At 42.4% G+C, this 15216-nt stretch overlaps 1 protein-coding gene across 9 annotated transcripts in view; it reads right to left on the bottom strand.

Annotated features, from left to right (window-relative positions):
* The window catches only part of arhgap23a (Rho GTPase activating protein 23a), a 72039-nt gene that overhangs the window by 28644 nt on the left and 28179 nt on the right, over positions 1 to 15216 (bottom strand). For 4 of the 9 annotated variants that reach the window (XM_038705050.1, XM_038705069.1, XM_038705083.1 and 1 more), the window contains exon 1: positions 6177 to 7371. The exons of 2 other annotated variants lie outside the window; for them this stretch is intronic. In XM_038705050.1, the coding sequence (XP_038560978.1) occupies positions 6177 to 6410 (234 nt within the window). In that variant the 5' untranslated portion in view covers positions 6411 to 7371. Of the gene's footprint in view, positions 1 to 3495; positions 3559 to 6176; positions 7372 to 7864; positions 7952 to 15216 lie in introns of those variants that run through there. 3 more of the 9 variants (XM_038705097.1, XM_038705106.1, XM_038705076.1) reach the window with 3 other exon arrangements.

Genomic DNA, 15216 nt, shown 5'->3' with positions numbered 1-15216 from the left:
TCTATCCACCGTCCTATCTAATAAAAGCAGAAAATGCCCCAAAAACTATCTTTAAAGAAAAAAAGAAAATTTAAAAAATGCCATAAATTCACTTGTTCCAACTTCTCAAATGTGAATTTTTGCAGTTTTTTGTCTTACTCCTATTCTCAATTATAGCAAACTGAATATCTTTGGGTTTTTTGACAAAACAAGCTATTTAAATATGTCTATTTGGGGTCTGGGAAATTATAGTAGGTATTTTTACTATTTTCTGATGTCTTATAGACTAAATGGCTCAGTGATTATTCAAAAAACACTGGCAGATGAATAAATAATAAAAATGCAATAGTTTTCACCCTATACAAAATGTCTGCATATCTACTATAATTTTCTATGAGTGAATATTGCCAAAGTACACAGCTGTACACTATGCAGATCAGTGTCACTATACTGTCTGTTTATAATGGGATTGGTACAATTTTAAGATGCTTCAAAGATGAACGGAAGGTAATCTCAGTGTGCAATAACAGCTTTAGTTGAATTATCTAATTGCTGCAATAAATCAATGAAGTCACTAAATATAGTAACTTTATGACTCACACAGCTTTACTACAAACAAAGCAACAGCTGCAAACGTAAGTCACACAAAACACCGGCTTCTCATCATGTTGCACTCATCCCTGCTCCTGCACAGTCCCTTCTGTTTGAGATTAATCTGCCATCAGCTCACAAGGAAAGTCTTCACAGTTACTGGATTTCACCCATCCTTGAAATACTACGATGATGAAGAATACGATAATGGTAGAAAATGAAGATAAATCTGCCCGTAGCCAACAAGGACACCAAGAGGTCAGGCCACTATGTTCACGGCGCTCCAGGTACGGTTTGGTGTGCGTGTCACTTTGAATGGCATTTTTCCTGCCACATGAGTTAAGCTGAAATAAAACAGGCTTACAGGCTTTGACGCTCCAGGGTTACGATTCAACAAAGCAAATTAGGTGCACAAGATAGTGTGAACATGCCCTTAAAAGGAAACAGGTCTGGTTGATTCATGCATTTTACTAAAATGGTAACTGACCAAAAATACCAAACTCCTAAAACGTTTTGTATTTCTTTAAATACTACTGGTTGTTTTATGTGTGAGAATGTGTGTTTTAATGTTAGAGGGCCAGAGTTGAACATGTGTAGACTACAAACAGCAACCCCCCCATTGATAGACACACTGATATATAACAAACACACACACACACACTCACTTGACCTGACAACCCTGTATTAGGGCCACACAACAACAGGAAGTGGCAGGCTGGAGGCAGGAAGTGTGGTAGCACTGCGGGGCGGGATAACCAGATGCTTCTATAAATAAAACCAGAGATCTTACTCTCCATCATGGAGGCACTTCCACTCGTTCACTCCTCTTTCTCCTTCGTTCCATTTTCCTTCCCTCGCCTCTCCTCCCTTCCACCTCTCCTTCCTCTCTCACCACACGCTTTCGTGTAATGGAAATCCGGCTGCGCTGACTTTTACCACACATTTTCTTTTTTCCTCCTCTACTTTATGTTCCGTCCAAGAAAAGAGACCAAAAATAAGTTTGGACATTGCAACTAACTTTCTGAAATATGTTTTGAGTTATGTAGATACACGTTGGAAAAAATGTGAATGTTCTTTTCTATATGTGCAAATCATGCATCACACAGCATATTCTGAAGTATATATGAAGGGTATATTTTGCAGATTGAGCTACATAAATCCTTGTGACACTCAAAGCCTGATCTTTAGTCTGGCAGTCTACACAGTGTAAAGTTACCCCTGTTATTTTCTTTCAAAGAGGCAAGCAGTGAGGCCTATTATGTGGCATGAGAGCAGCATAAAGAAGTGTGTGAGGAAGGAGGAGTGTTTGGGGTGTCAAATAAAAATGATAAATAAAACACATAGGCCAAGAGTAAAAAAAAGAGGAAATGAAAGAGCAAGAGGGTGAAAAGAGGAAGAGACAGAATGAATTCCTCAGAGGGAGCGGTTTGGCTTGGACAAGTTGAAACACACACTGTAAACTGGCGGAGGAGGTGAGGGAGCACATAGAGAGTGGATGAGAGAAGGATGAAGAGGACGAATAGAAGGAGGAGGAGGAGTATCAGCCCCAGTGAGGGACAGGCTCCAGCACGCCAGTTTCGACCGCATGGCCCCTCCCGGCGCTGAGAATACCAAACCCTGTGATTACCCAAAACACACAGGGTCTAACTGGGTCTCTGAGCCAGCACTGTTTCCCACTCGGCTGCTTTGGTCTGTGTGGGTCGTGCGTCTCTCCTCAGCTATTCTGCTGAGTCTTCCGTCGTCCTTTCTCCCCTGAAGCCAGAAATTAATCCTCCCTCGTACCTTTTGTCACCTTGATGCGACCGGTTTGTCATCTACGAGTTTACTTTTGACCCAAAAGCAAAAAATGATCTGAACTTGCTGACATGCTCTAGCCTCTCCCGACAGTTGGACACTTGGAAAATGTTTCTGTGGTTTTCAATCTAAACTTGACTTCCTATCTAGGCTTAGAGCAGGGAAACATCACTCTTGAAAAGATGAAATTTGGTATTTCCTACTCTCCAACTGGGAATTTATAACTTTAAGCTCTTTCGCCCGTTCTGGACATGTTCTCGCCTGTTAAAGTCAGCTTTCGATAACAAATAATCTCTGAATGCCCTTCACATAATACAGAGCCCTGAGGGCAATTACCATCTGAAGATGATGTAATTAAAACACACACAAAAAAGCTTTACTGGAAACTATTGCTATTGAATATGTACAACTGCTTGTCATGCCACATGACAGCTTCCTGCTTAGAGTGGGTGTTTAGTGGGTAAACACACACACACAAACAGCAGCAGCAAGATTTTCCATGTAGATATTTCCCCTCCTGATTACCATTAGAGAGCACATCATTAAGAATCATGACTGAAAAGACAAAATGTGGTCCAGGGAGAGCAGAGGATGTCGTGCTGACAGGATTACAACACTTCGGTCGGGTTGCAAATGTACATCTAAAACATATCCACATTTGGGGCTCCATCAGCTTTGCTAAAATATAAAAAATGTTAAAGAAAAACAAAACTGTCTGATAATATATCATAAAAATTGGAAACTTTCTGTTTGCGAGAGGCTTTTCTAGGACACAGTGTTATTGTCATGCTGCAGTCATAATCATCAGTTACAGCATACGTGCTGATTAACACACACACGCCTCTCCTCACTCCATCCAGAAGTAAAGCAGCATGGAGGAATGCAGTGGCTGTCGGGGAGCCATGCTCCTGCTAAAACCCAGCAGGGCAGAACAATAATGCTCTTTTAAACAGCTGAGAGCTGCAACCTGTTTGAAAAGTGGAGCTTTACGGACGTTACAAACGCTGACGAGCCTTTAATCCTGATGGCCACGGCTGTCTGCGCCCACAGTCCTGAGCCGGCTGCCAAGAGGGAACGGGAGAGGGACGGTGAAAAGTCAAACCATCTCGTTCTGATAATTCCTGGACTCACCGGCCACACGGAGGGCACGCTCCACGTCCTCTGCAGGTCTAAATGCATCCTATATCTCGTGAAGGAGTTGCATGATGAGTGTATAAACATCCTGCGGTGCTCTTAACACTCAGAGAAGACAAACTGCCCGACAACCGAGGATTAAAAAAAAAGAGCAGTACACGCAGAAGCTCAAATAATGTATATCCGGCTGTAATTAACATAGTGTGTGTGTGTGTTTGCAAATTCAATATGAATTTAGAATGTGTGCTCAAAAACCAGTTCAACCCCATTGTCAGTCCAACTAGGCCAACAGGTGATGAGGCAATGTCGGTTAAACAGGGTTTTCTACTTGAACAGCGAAACATATTGTGCTTTTGTCTAACTGACAACCTGATAACCTGCTTCACTCCGGGTGAAGCCTGTGGAATGTTTTAATGTAATGATGTTATGGTCATTTTGGCTATCTTTCATTCAAATCCTGGGCAAGGGAGGAGGATGAGGAGGAGGAGCTGCAGTTTAAGTATAACTTTTACAGGATGAGTTGGTAGCTCAGTGGGCAGAGGCACATGTAGTCAAGTGTATGACGTGGATTTAAATGTAGCCAGGGACTTTGCATCGTTCCTGCTTCTATGTTTGAAGGAGGGGAAGTATCACAAAATAAGTTCATTAAATTATAATTAACATGCAATTAACAATGATATTAACGTTTCGGTGCTTATTAAGAAGGGGCATTAGGTTTGTCCCAAATAGAAAATAGAAAAAGAAAATATTTTTAACCTGACATGAAATATTTGTGTGGGCGCATGTTTCTATTTTTTGCAAATTCTTATCAGTTTGACTTGATGGATTTAAACTGTCTTTACAAATTGTGACGGTATTTTTTTGTTTGTGATGGCTGCTGCTAGGTAAATAAATACAACACTGTGGAAAGAAAAACTGCCCATGGTACAAGAATGGAAGCTCAACACAATCACAATCATGATTGTGAACCTGTAAGTATCAATGAATCAGCATGAGAAGAACTCACTTCCAAAGAAATTCTTTCTAAAGTGTGTTTGTGCCGGCTGTATCCGTACAGTCACTCTCTCTCCTCCCCCCACACTCACATTCCTGATTGTGACATTTCTTAACTGTGTCAATGAGCCAGATGGGTGGGGGGGGGATGGTAACAACCTGGAAAAAGGATGGAAAAGGGGAGTGAGGGGAAATATTCCACATAAATGCCCACACTAAAATTAGATCATGTGTGGAAGTGATGCCCTAAATTCTGAGGGCATTGTTGGGGGGTGGGGATGCTCAATCGCACAGCTTCCACAACACCTCGCTAAAAGTGGCACTTAGCAGCCCCCCTTCATCTGTCTTTAGCCACTAATTAGAAACCCCTCAGAGGAAGGAAAGGGTCAATATGCCACACGTACAGAATCCCGCAGACAGAAACACACATCAGCTGCAGAAAAATAAGAACAAAGTGGCACAGAGAAATATAGATTGTTACAAAGTGGAGGCTAAATCAACCTCAGTTTCATTTTATCCATATTTACCGATCTTGTTTGGGCAATGCATCACTTCAATGAATAATTCATGCCTAAATCATTGTAAGTGTGCAATAATATAAGCTATGTGAGGAAATGATCTAAATAAAATGAATAATTCTATGTTTAAAAATGTATAGCTGATTTTTTTTTTTACTGTTGGCTGCATGCCTTGTGATGTTTGCCTATAGTCTGTTTTTATACTATTACGTCACTGAATGAAATCCAGGGATGCTAATTGGACCGAGACATTTGATCACTAGAAAAATCTCTCCCATCTCAAAGAAGACCTGCCAAACAACAAATATTTTAAAACAAAAAATAGGCCCATATACCCGCTCAAGACAGAACAGACAAGCCCATAGGTACTGTAGCTGCTGACCAAAATTTTTTTACTTTGAGTACACACAGTAATAATCTAACTGTCCTTCTTAATCCATCAGCACAAAGCGACATCACATAGTTTTCCTGGAAAGTCTCAAAAACAGTGAGCGGCAAACAGCAACAGCTTAAAGGCAACACATCTACACGCCTGGAGACAATGAAAGGTGAAAGGCTGTCAACAGCTAAGTGGTTAACAGACTGTTAACAACGGGTACAGTTACATGGACACTTTGTTGACAGGCATGACTGAAAACTCCCACACATCGGTTTCCACAGAGGATTCTGCTGATATCACTGTGTGTACTCTTATTTCTGGAAAACCACAGCGGGGAAGCAAAACAATATATTTCTATTATCAACTTAAACTGCAGGAGGAGCTGCTTACATGGTCTCAGACGATGAATCGATTAAGTTGATCAACAGAGATAGAGATGTAGATTCCAGCTTCTCGTATGTGAGAATTTGCAGCATTTCTTTCCTTATAAAAACTGTCTAAACTGATTTTAACTGGTTTTAACTGCAATGTCCCCACTGTGGGACAAATAAAGGTTTTCTTATTTTATCTTAAAATTAATAATTAAAAGATGACACCTGGGTCTCTGGGAACTTGCACTGGTCCTTATTTTCTGATATTTTACACACTTAAAAATGAATCTGAATCTTACTTACTTCATCTATACCTAATTTTCATAGCCTTCAACTAAAAGATTTCATTTTGAATGACGCTTTAAATCAGTGACTCCACATCCAGCCACTAGAGGAAGATGGGTGACCTTTCCTTACCCTGGGCTGGTGAGCGCTCTGACTGTGCCCAGTGGGCATGGCTGGCGAAGACACTGAACCCGTGGCACCGCGGAGCACCGCTAGCCAGATGCAGCGAGGTTCAGGGGAGCTGCAGTCCACCCCCACCGGGTTCTGGAAGCTCCAGTCAGACCCTGCCGGCGCAGGACACGGGAGCATAGCAGCGGGCATTGGGGCGTGGAGTTTCCTCAGATCCACATCCCTCACCGCCCACATAGGCTGCTCACACACTCTACACAAGGTCGTGGACAAGGTCCAGATGCAGAAATACAGAAAATACAATCACGCCAAGAGAAGACGGGTGGTTTTAGCAGAGCTTGCAAATCCTCCCCTGGGATCCTCCAGTTATTCAAGTGTCTGAACTTCCCGTCTCCTGGCTCCAGTACATCGCTGTCAGAAAGTTAAATCCCACAAGTTCCACATCACAGCCTTTCCGCTCCTGACCTCCGGGAATCAGCTCTCCATGACTCTCACACACATTCAAACACTCTCAGAGGGGTTCAGTCCAGAGGAAGCAGAAGGCAGGCTCCTGGGCAGCAGATGGAGGAGTGTGTGTGGCGCAGGGATTGGAGGTAGGTCTGGTTTCACTACAGACACACACAGAGCACAACTGACAGCGTCCTTCCCGTTGGTGTCCAGTGATGTTCTGCATACAAAGCCACACTGTCCACCCCCAAAACACACACTGCTGTCCCAAAGGGGTTGGATCCTCTGTCTCTCCTCCCTCCCACTGCTCTCTCTCTCTCTCTCTCCTCTTTCTCTTTTCTTCCCTCTTTATCTCTAGTGCCAAACAAATCCCTTCATCTCTATCCTCTCCTTTATCACAGCGAGCATCAGCTCTTTCATCCCTCACTCTGTCCCTCCTTTTCTCTTTTGCTTTCTCTTTTGTTACTCAATCCATATCCAAACAATCGCTCACTAGCTCCACATGAACCGGTCCAACTGTCATCAGCAGACAAACAACTGCGCTGTACAGTAAACTGGAACTTTGCCGTTTAGTCCAAAAACACTGGACATCACTGAGGCCAGACGTTGGAGGTGAAGGAGTGGTGGGGGGTCCAGGTCCAGCAGGAGATATCTCCTGTCGGCCGATAGGTTAAATCCACTGTAGATCTCTCTTGTGCTGCATACAGAGGAAGCCTGGTGTCCGCATGTGTGCCGCGCGTGTGTGTGTGTGTGTGTGTGTGTGAGCCACACAAACACAACGACAAAGCTGTGATCCCCGTGCTAAACTCCACAAAAGCCAGCCCTACCTCAGCTGCCTCCCCTCCACGCAGAGGGGAGGCAAACAAAAAAAGAGAGAGAGAGAAAGAGGCCAATTACCAGCACGGAGAAAAGAAAACATTTGCCTTGCCACTGTGTTCACTGTTTTGCCCCCTTTCCTTTTTGCTTAAGAGGGGAAAATATAGAGGAGAGAAAAAGATAATGAGAGAAGGAAATGGAAAAATCTGAAGGATAAAGAGGAGAGCGCTCTCAAAATAAAACGGCTGCTGCTGGATGTCAACATGACCTCTTTTATTAAACCTATACGCCCTCGCACACACACTCTCCTACTCAAAGGATCCGGCCATACAGAACACTGACACCTAAACACCACACCACTAAATCAGTCAGAAAGGTGACCTGCCCCACACCCCAACCCTCCCCGGTCCGGACAGCCAATTTCTCACCAAACAGCCAAGTGTCCAGAGTTCGTGTGAGAGCGGCAGACAGGTGACCATGTTGTTACAGACGACTGACTTTCCTCTCCAGCGCTCATCACAACACGCCACACATCTGTTACCAACGAAGTTAGACAGGTTCCACCTGCCACACAGCGGGGCAAGTATCAACTCGACTGGAGTGGGCCGTCATACACACAGAGACTGTACCCTCTGGATATGCTGCGCTTTGCCTTTGAGAACACACTCTGCAGGCTTGAGTAGTTTGTACAGAATTTGGAAGTGAGAAATTAAACAAAAAGGTAATCTGAGGGCTGAAGAATATCAAGTATCACAATGCAAAAACCCACTATTATAAAGAGCGATCAAACATGACTTAAGGATTTTAGTCATTCTTTCTTTATTTCCTTCTGTTCTTCTCAGATACACATAATGGAGTAGAGAGCAATCCAATGCCACATCACACAATTTAGCTAATTATCTAAACTTATTTGTGGATGAGCTTTTATAGAAAGAAGTGTTTTGTACACTGCCAAGAGTACAGTAAAAGAAAACACTATAAATATAAAGCTCAATGACAATAGAAATGACACACATTTCCTGTTCCTGTGTTGCTAAAAAGGACTACTCCAGCATTTTAGTACAGCTCTGTTATTAATATGGGGTACTTTGAGACATAAAAAATAAAAATAAAACTTGAGGAAGCAGAGTACAAGATATCCTGACTTTATGACGCAACTTATGCCAGAAAAGAACTACTTCTTAAAACATGTTGGCCAACCACATTGGAAAGATGTTTATATTTAATGTCATAATAACGGCCACACTTGTAGGAGGGGAGAAAAGCCAGCCTTAACAGAGACAGTAGAGACTGGATATTTGTTTAAATATAGGAACATATTTTCTCCTGGAAGGCACTCATAGTGTTGCACTTGGTTATACACATGAAAAGTGACACAAATAGTAGTAAGAATTAAAGAAGAGAGCTTGAGAGACAAACCCTGTCAAACCCTTTTCTTACCTCCGCACAGCTGCCAATCACGGTGTAAAGTGGGTGTGAATGTCAAATAGTTTTTTCGGAAAGTTACAGATATTGTCCAACACAGTTTATTAGACTGACCAGCAGCTCTGATGGCGCATACAGCCGCATTGAGTTCTCCAAATCACTGGATCCTACGCTTCCCAAGAGGAACATTGTGTTATTTCTCACAAGGTAAACTGCGTTTCTTTAAAGAATCTTTTCTGCAAAAGTGACAGACTAGGTTTAGGTGGAACTACTTCATCCCTGGTTTAAACAGTTTACAGTCGGCACACACTTTCACTAATATAACCACACACAAACACATGCACACACAGCTTGTGTGTGAACACAAAGGCTGCTTCTCCCGTGCACGCACATATGCACAAACACACACCACATGTCCCATTGAGTCACAGCTGAGTATAAATACACTTGGCTATGTAATTAGGGTTCCTCATAAAGTCAGAAGGCAGTGGTTGTGGGGGGTTTCTCTTCTCTCTCTGTGGTTCAGACCAGAGTCCTGGGCTCGACGCGCTGCCAGGTGGAACCGCCCTGCAGAGAGAAGAGTGGATCACCGGTAGGGTGTGCCGAAAAATCGATACAGCAATATATCGTTATACATTTTTCCATGATACTGTATCAATATTCCCGCCCATCATATCGATACATAAAATAGCTGAATGCTAACATCTAATGGGAATCTCCATTAACGTACTAACGGATGCTTAAAATCCTGAGTGACATACTGTGCAAATACTTAAAGTAGATATGTTTCCTGAGCTCTGTGTGAAATAAAAAAAGAGCTGCTAACTTAACTGTCTTGATCTGCTACTCCGCTGCTTCTGCACTCCACACAGACCAGCTACAGCAACCCCAAAGGGTAAAAACTCTAACCCAAAATTCCCAGTGACCTAAAAATACAGCTATCAGTAGATGGAGAAAGGGCAGCACAATGCTGTTTCACTGAACAGTTATTAATATAATGTGATGTACATATTAGACTTAGGTGGTACACAGCAATTTGGATTTGGAGCAAAAAAAAAAACAAACAAAAAAAATCAGTAAATTGTTCAGTAAAATGTTTTTATAATAATCTTTCATAGTTACTCTGTAGTTCTGTAGTTTTATTTACAAGCTGAAAAACGTGTGCTGTTTTCTAACCATTTGGATTAGCAGCAAATAAATAGAGGAAACTTTTTCACAGGCATAGTTAGATATCATGATGTATCACTTTAGGATATCGATTATCGCATAATCATCGTATCGTGGTATTATCGTTAGCGTGAGCCACGTATCGTGTATCGTATCGTGAGGTACCTTGTGATTCCCACCCCTAATCACCGATTAGGGGTTAGATTCTCCTCCAGGAGGGAGACATGTGAGTAAAGACCACACTCGTGCACGAGGAAATCACAGACTGCTGCCCTGCCAGCGCATAGAGCAGCACTTGGATCATCCTGCATCTCTGGTGGAAAGCCAGACAATGGTTTAATATCTGAAAATAGAGCAAGCGCTCCATTTCACAGTGGCAGCGCTGAGTGTGGATTCACAGACATCACGTTCCTCACAACACCAGTTAGTTTTGGCAAGGAGGGAGCAGCAGTGGCTAATTTGGAAACAAAAGGTCTCTGTCTGCCCAGCTCTCTCTATTTCTCCTTTTCATGAACCACAGAGGCATTTATAAAAAGAGGAATACAAGCGTGAAGGGTGGGAGTGTGGGGGGGAGCAAGAGATTGACGAAAGAGAAATTAATAAAAAGGCATTGAGTTACAGTTTACATGTAGGACACACAGTCACACATGAAGAGCTGTGACAATAGCACACCTCCCACCCGTGACCCACACCGTGTGCTGTTTGAGTGAAGCATGCCCGAGCAGGCAGCCACACATCCGTCATCTGCATGTGGGCTCAATGTATATCACCTGAGCATTCCTCCCTTATCTGACTTGTAACTATTTGATTGCCAAGTAAACACACTGCACCCCGGAGACAACACAGACTTTATTATGGCAATTTTTTTGATCATATCCTGAAAGCACAAAGCTCTTGAAGTCAGGATATGAAAGGCCAACAGACACGTGCTGCTGATCTCTGAGGAGCGATGCCTCGTTGCCTCCAGCCCCCCTGCACCCTCTGCTCTCTCACAACAAACACATCAGTGGAAAAGTGAAAGGGGTGAGGAGGGAGGGAGGTAATGCAGGACAGAGTGGAGCATGGTTGTCGGTGTAACGAACAGATTAGTTTGGTGATATGTTTTAATCCCCTTAACACTCATAACATGACCGCGGGACAAGCGATTTATACACAGAGCCCCCCTTCCACTGCGGCCGCCTCGCAAGCCAAAAAATTTTTTTCCTCTCTGCTGCGCCTACACATTAATATAGCGGTGTGAGAAGGAGGAATATTCTGAGGCTTGACAGGAAATTCACCGGAAAGAGAAGATTGAAGAGTTTGCGGCTTGCTGAGTGAGCCTTTAGTTGGTGTGTCACAAACAAACCGGGCTGCAGACACAACGATGGGGTGTTTTCTTTAAACACAGACTGCGGCAATTCAGAAAAGTACGGAATGGGTCAGCGAAGGACAGGCTGAGCTTTACGCTCGCCACGAAACTCCTATAAATTGACACAACAAAGCCAAGAAAGAGCTGAAGGACTCTATTAACACCAGAAACTGAAGCTTGGAAGCTTAAAAAGCAAAAGAGGAGTTGAGAGAAGCGTCCTCAGCTCAGAGTTTGAATCATGTCCCCTACTGGTGAGAGAAACACCATACTGTAACACACCTAATTCAACATGTGGCACGGGAGGTTTCATGTGATGACATAAGACCCGCTGTAATTATCTGTGTCATCACAATGTTGCTATAACTAAAACAGTGATGCAGAAGTGAACCACAAAAATCTGCATGATGTACAGTGGTGGTTTCCAACCTCACAATAAATCTGACTCTGCTTAAAAGGACACATGCCGAAAAAGGTTGGGATTAGGCCATGGTCCCATTTCAGTTTTCAATATATGCCTATTGGGCATACATTGGGCCTATACCTATAAAGGGCTTTGTCTGAATAAAATATAGTCTAAAGTTAGAAAGGTTTCCTGGTTAAAACCAGGAAATATCTGATCAAATTAAACATGCCAAAGAAACTGACAAGACTGATACTTTTCAATACTCAATACACATTTTGTTCAGCCTTTAAAAAGTGTTGATGTTTCATACCAAGTCCAAGTTGGGACCGATTGGGACCCACTAATGTACAGTGAAGGAGTCAATATCGCTGTCTAGAAAAGCATTATCAGTAATCTGCCAGGAAAAAAAGGAAAAAATGGTCGCAGATGTTTTAAGTAGGTCAAGTTTAACTTTAATCTCCAGTAAATCTGCATGCCACAGAACCTATAGGCCTATTTGGCTGCATTCAGAGTGTAGTTACCAATCAGCAGCCACTAGAGGGCAGCTACCACACAGAGTCTAAAAGCAGTTGGGTGTGGAAAAGCCCAGTGGGAGTTGGGACACAGGGGACAGGGCAAAGGGTGGGGACTCAACTTGCAGCTACACACAAGTGCACACAATGGCTGGCATGGGAATGTGTGTGTAGGGTGATTAAGTGTAAGTAGTCGACCTATGAGCAGTTATCTGTGCTCCTTATGTCAGTTACTAATTAATAACATCAGAGTCAGGGAGGGAGACTGTGACTGGAGATCAGAGAGGTCACACCTGCTGTGGGCTTTGAGGTGGAAAGTGTCTCGGGGAGTCCAGAGCCAAGAGCAGGTGGACTGGGAGACGAAATGTGCCAGGGTCAGATATGCCATCAAACCACAGCTGAGAGGAGCTGGGTGGTCCACCCCTCCCTCCCTGACTGACTGACTGACCAGGACTGATTTAATGACAACAACAATGCACAGTTAACTCCTGCAGGATTAAAGCAGTTAAAGCAGCCCACCTGACCATGTGTCCCTCCTCAGGAAGCTAACGCATTATGCATGCATTCTTTACGTGTGTGTGTGTGTGTGTGTGTGTGTGTGTGTGTGTGTGTGTGTGTGTGCGCGCGCACTTTACAGTGCAACCATGCAAGGTCAGGCGATGTGAGTCCTATTAGTGTGGAAACACTGGACCCAAAGTTTTGCTCTTAATTCATCTTTATGTCACCCCATCATTCATCTAAATATTGAAGATCATTATGCAGAGCTTAATTATTGATACAAACACAGTCCATTAATCATTACACACACTGACTTTTATACTACTGCTGAAACAATTACTCTACGACTGCAACTGTGGATTCATTTCGTCATGGATTATTTTGATAATTATTCTCTTGGTTAATCAATTATTATTTCAACCCATATAATGTCAGAAAATATTTTTAAAAATGTCTCTAAATACAATATCACATCTTAAACGGACTTGTTTTTGTAACCAGCAGTATAAAATCCAAATTTGAGAAGGTGAAACCAGTGCATTATTGTTCAAAAAATTTGTTGAGCGATAAATCGATTATCAAAACTGTTGCTGATCATTTTCTGTTGATCGACTGATCGAATAATCTGCTAATCATTATTCAGTTAGATAAGTTAGTTGGCTGGATGTGATAATCAGTTGATTGTTTGAGTCGTTCATTAAACAAAAATGATTTAAGCTTCTCAAATGTGATGATTTACTCGCCGTATTTTGGAAGAAAAAGGAAGAAATTTGAGACAATGATCTGTTTAATTGTTTGGTCTTTAAAAAGTTGTCTATCACAGTTTCCCTAAACACAAGGCGATATCTTTAAATGTCTTGTTTCGTTTGACCAACAGCCCAGAAGCTACAAATATTCAGCTAACAGGGATATAAAAGAGAGAAAAGCAGCAAACGTCCTCATTTTGGAGAAGCTGAAACCAGAATCTGTTTGGCAATTTTGCTTAATCAGTGACTTATAAGAATAATTTGGCTAAGGCAAACTTAACTTTAAAAAAAATAAAAGTAAAAAAAGCCCCCTGCCTCAGGACTGTGGATGTGTCCATCAAGCTACATCTGCCACAAGAGAACATGGGATACATGAGTCAGTCAGACAGCAAGTCAGGCATCTACGTAGGCAGAAAAAGCCAGAGTGGGAAGGAGAGCACTGGGGGGGGGGGGGGGGGGTTATAACAGATGTTGGAAAGTGAACACCAGGAGAAAAAGAGAAAAATGAGGGCATAGAGTGATCTAAAGCAGAAACAAGAGTGCAGAAGTCGGAGAGAGCAGATGGTGAGGAGAGGGGATGGGGTTCTACACAGCTGAGCTACGATAGCAATGACATATTTACTCACAGATACACTCTAATTACCTCCCATACATCTCCTCTTCATTTTATCATCAGCCACTGGCATTCTTTGACCAAATAGGGCTAGACTGCATGACTGAAGGCTAAATGAGAACGGTTTAACACACATTTGCTACCATGCCTGTAGGTCACACTCAGTGAAATCTTGGTATGTTGATGAATTATTAAATGCTGTAAGATTATGTGTTAGTGTATGTGTACATATCTCGTGAGTGTAGGATCTGTGGCATATGGACCGTTTGACCCTGTTATCATTAAGATATTCACATTTCATAGTCAGGCGAGGCTTACGGGCAGTATCGCATATGATCAAATCTGTGAGTATGTAGGAAAGAAAGCGAGCTTGCGAGAGGCAGTGATATTGATAGAGATGACCACAGCTAAACCGCACATCCATTATGTTTCCCAGCACAGTAAGTGGAGAGATGGTGCTCCTTTAACCTAATTAGCAGGGTGTGTCTCCTCCAGAGGACAGCCTTCTTTATGTTCAGGTCGCATTTACAACAAAACAGTCAGGAGGAGAAAAGGAGAAAGCTACATGTTTTACTCAACACTGGTTTAAGCAACCTCACATGCTCTTTTTTTTACATGTATTTCCCGCAGTTGCGAATATTAATAGTTTTGGTTTTATGTCTCTGACTTTTAAGACATCTGACTGTGAAACTAAACCAACAACTGATGGAGTAATAACAACTCAAGATCTTTATATCTGTTTTCTTTGATAAAAAAAATAAATAGTTCCAATGAAAACTGCGAGGTCTGTAATTATTAACTGTGCAGAACAGTATATGGATGTCAAAACCCTTACTAATGCCCGGCTGATACCGGACTTTTGAGGCTGATACAAATTTTCAAAGTGCAGGGCTATAATAAACGCTAATATTAGCATGCTAATGTGCTTGCTGAACAATTTAGCAAAATGCTATCAAAATCACAATGTGGCCTACATCAATTTTCAAATCGCAGGAGGCGCAATATTTGTTAAAGGCAATATGTGTGTTAAAATACCATTTGAAATTAAATACTGTCGTGCTGCAGAGA

Source organism: Micropterus salmoides, unplaced genomic scaffold (assembly GCF_014851395.1).
Source record: "Micropterus salmoides isolate LMB-PRFRI ecotype aquatic unplaced genomic scaffold, ASM1485139v1 Ms_hic_scaffold_10, whole genome shotgun sequence".
NCBI classification, from domain to species: Eukaryota; Metazoa; Chordata; class Actinopteri; order Centrarchiformes; family Centrarchidae; genus Micropterus; species Micropterus salmoides.
The sequence above is the reverse complement of the archived record's forward strand: the minus strand, read 5'-3'. Positions and strand labels throughout refer to the sequence as shown.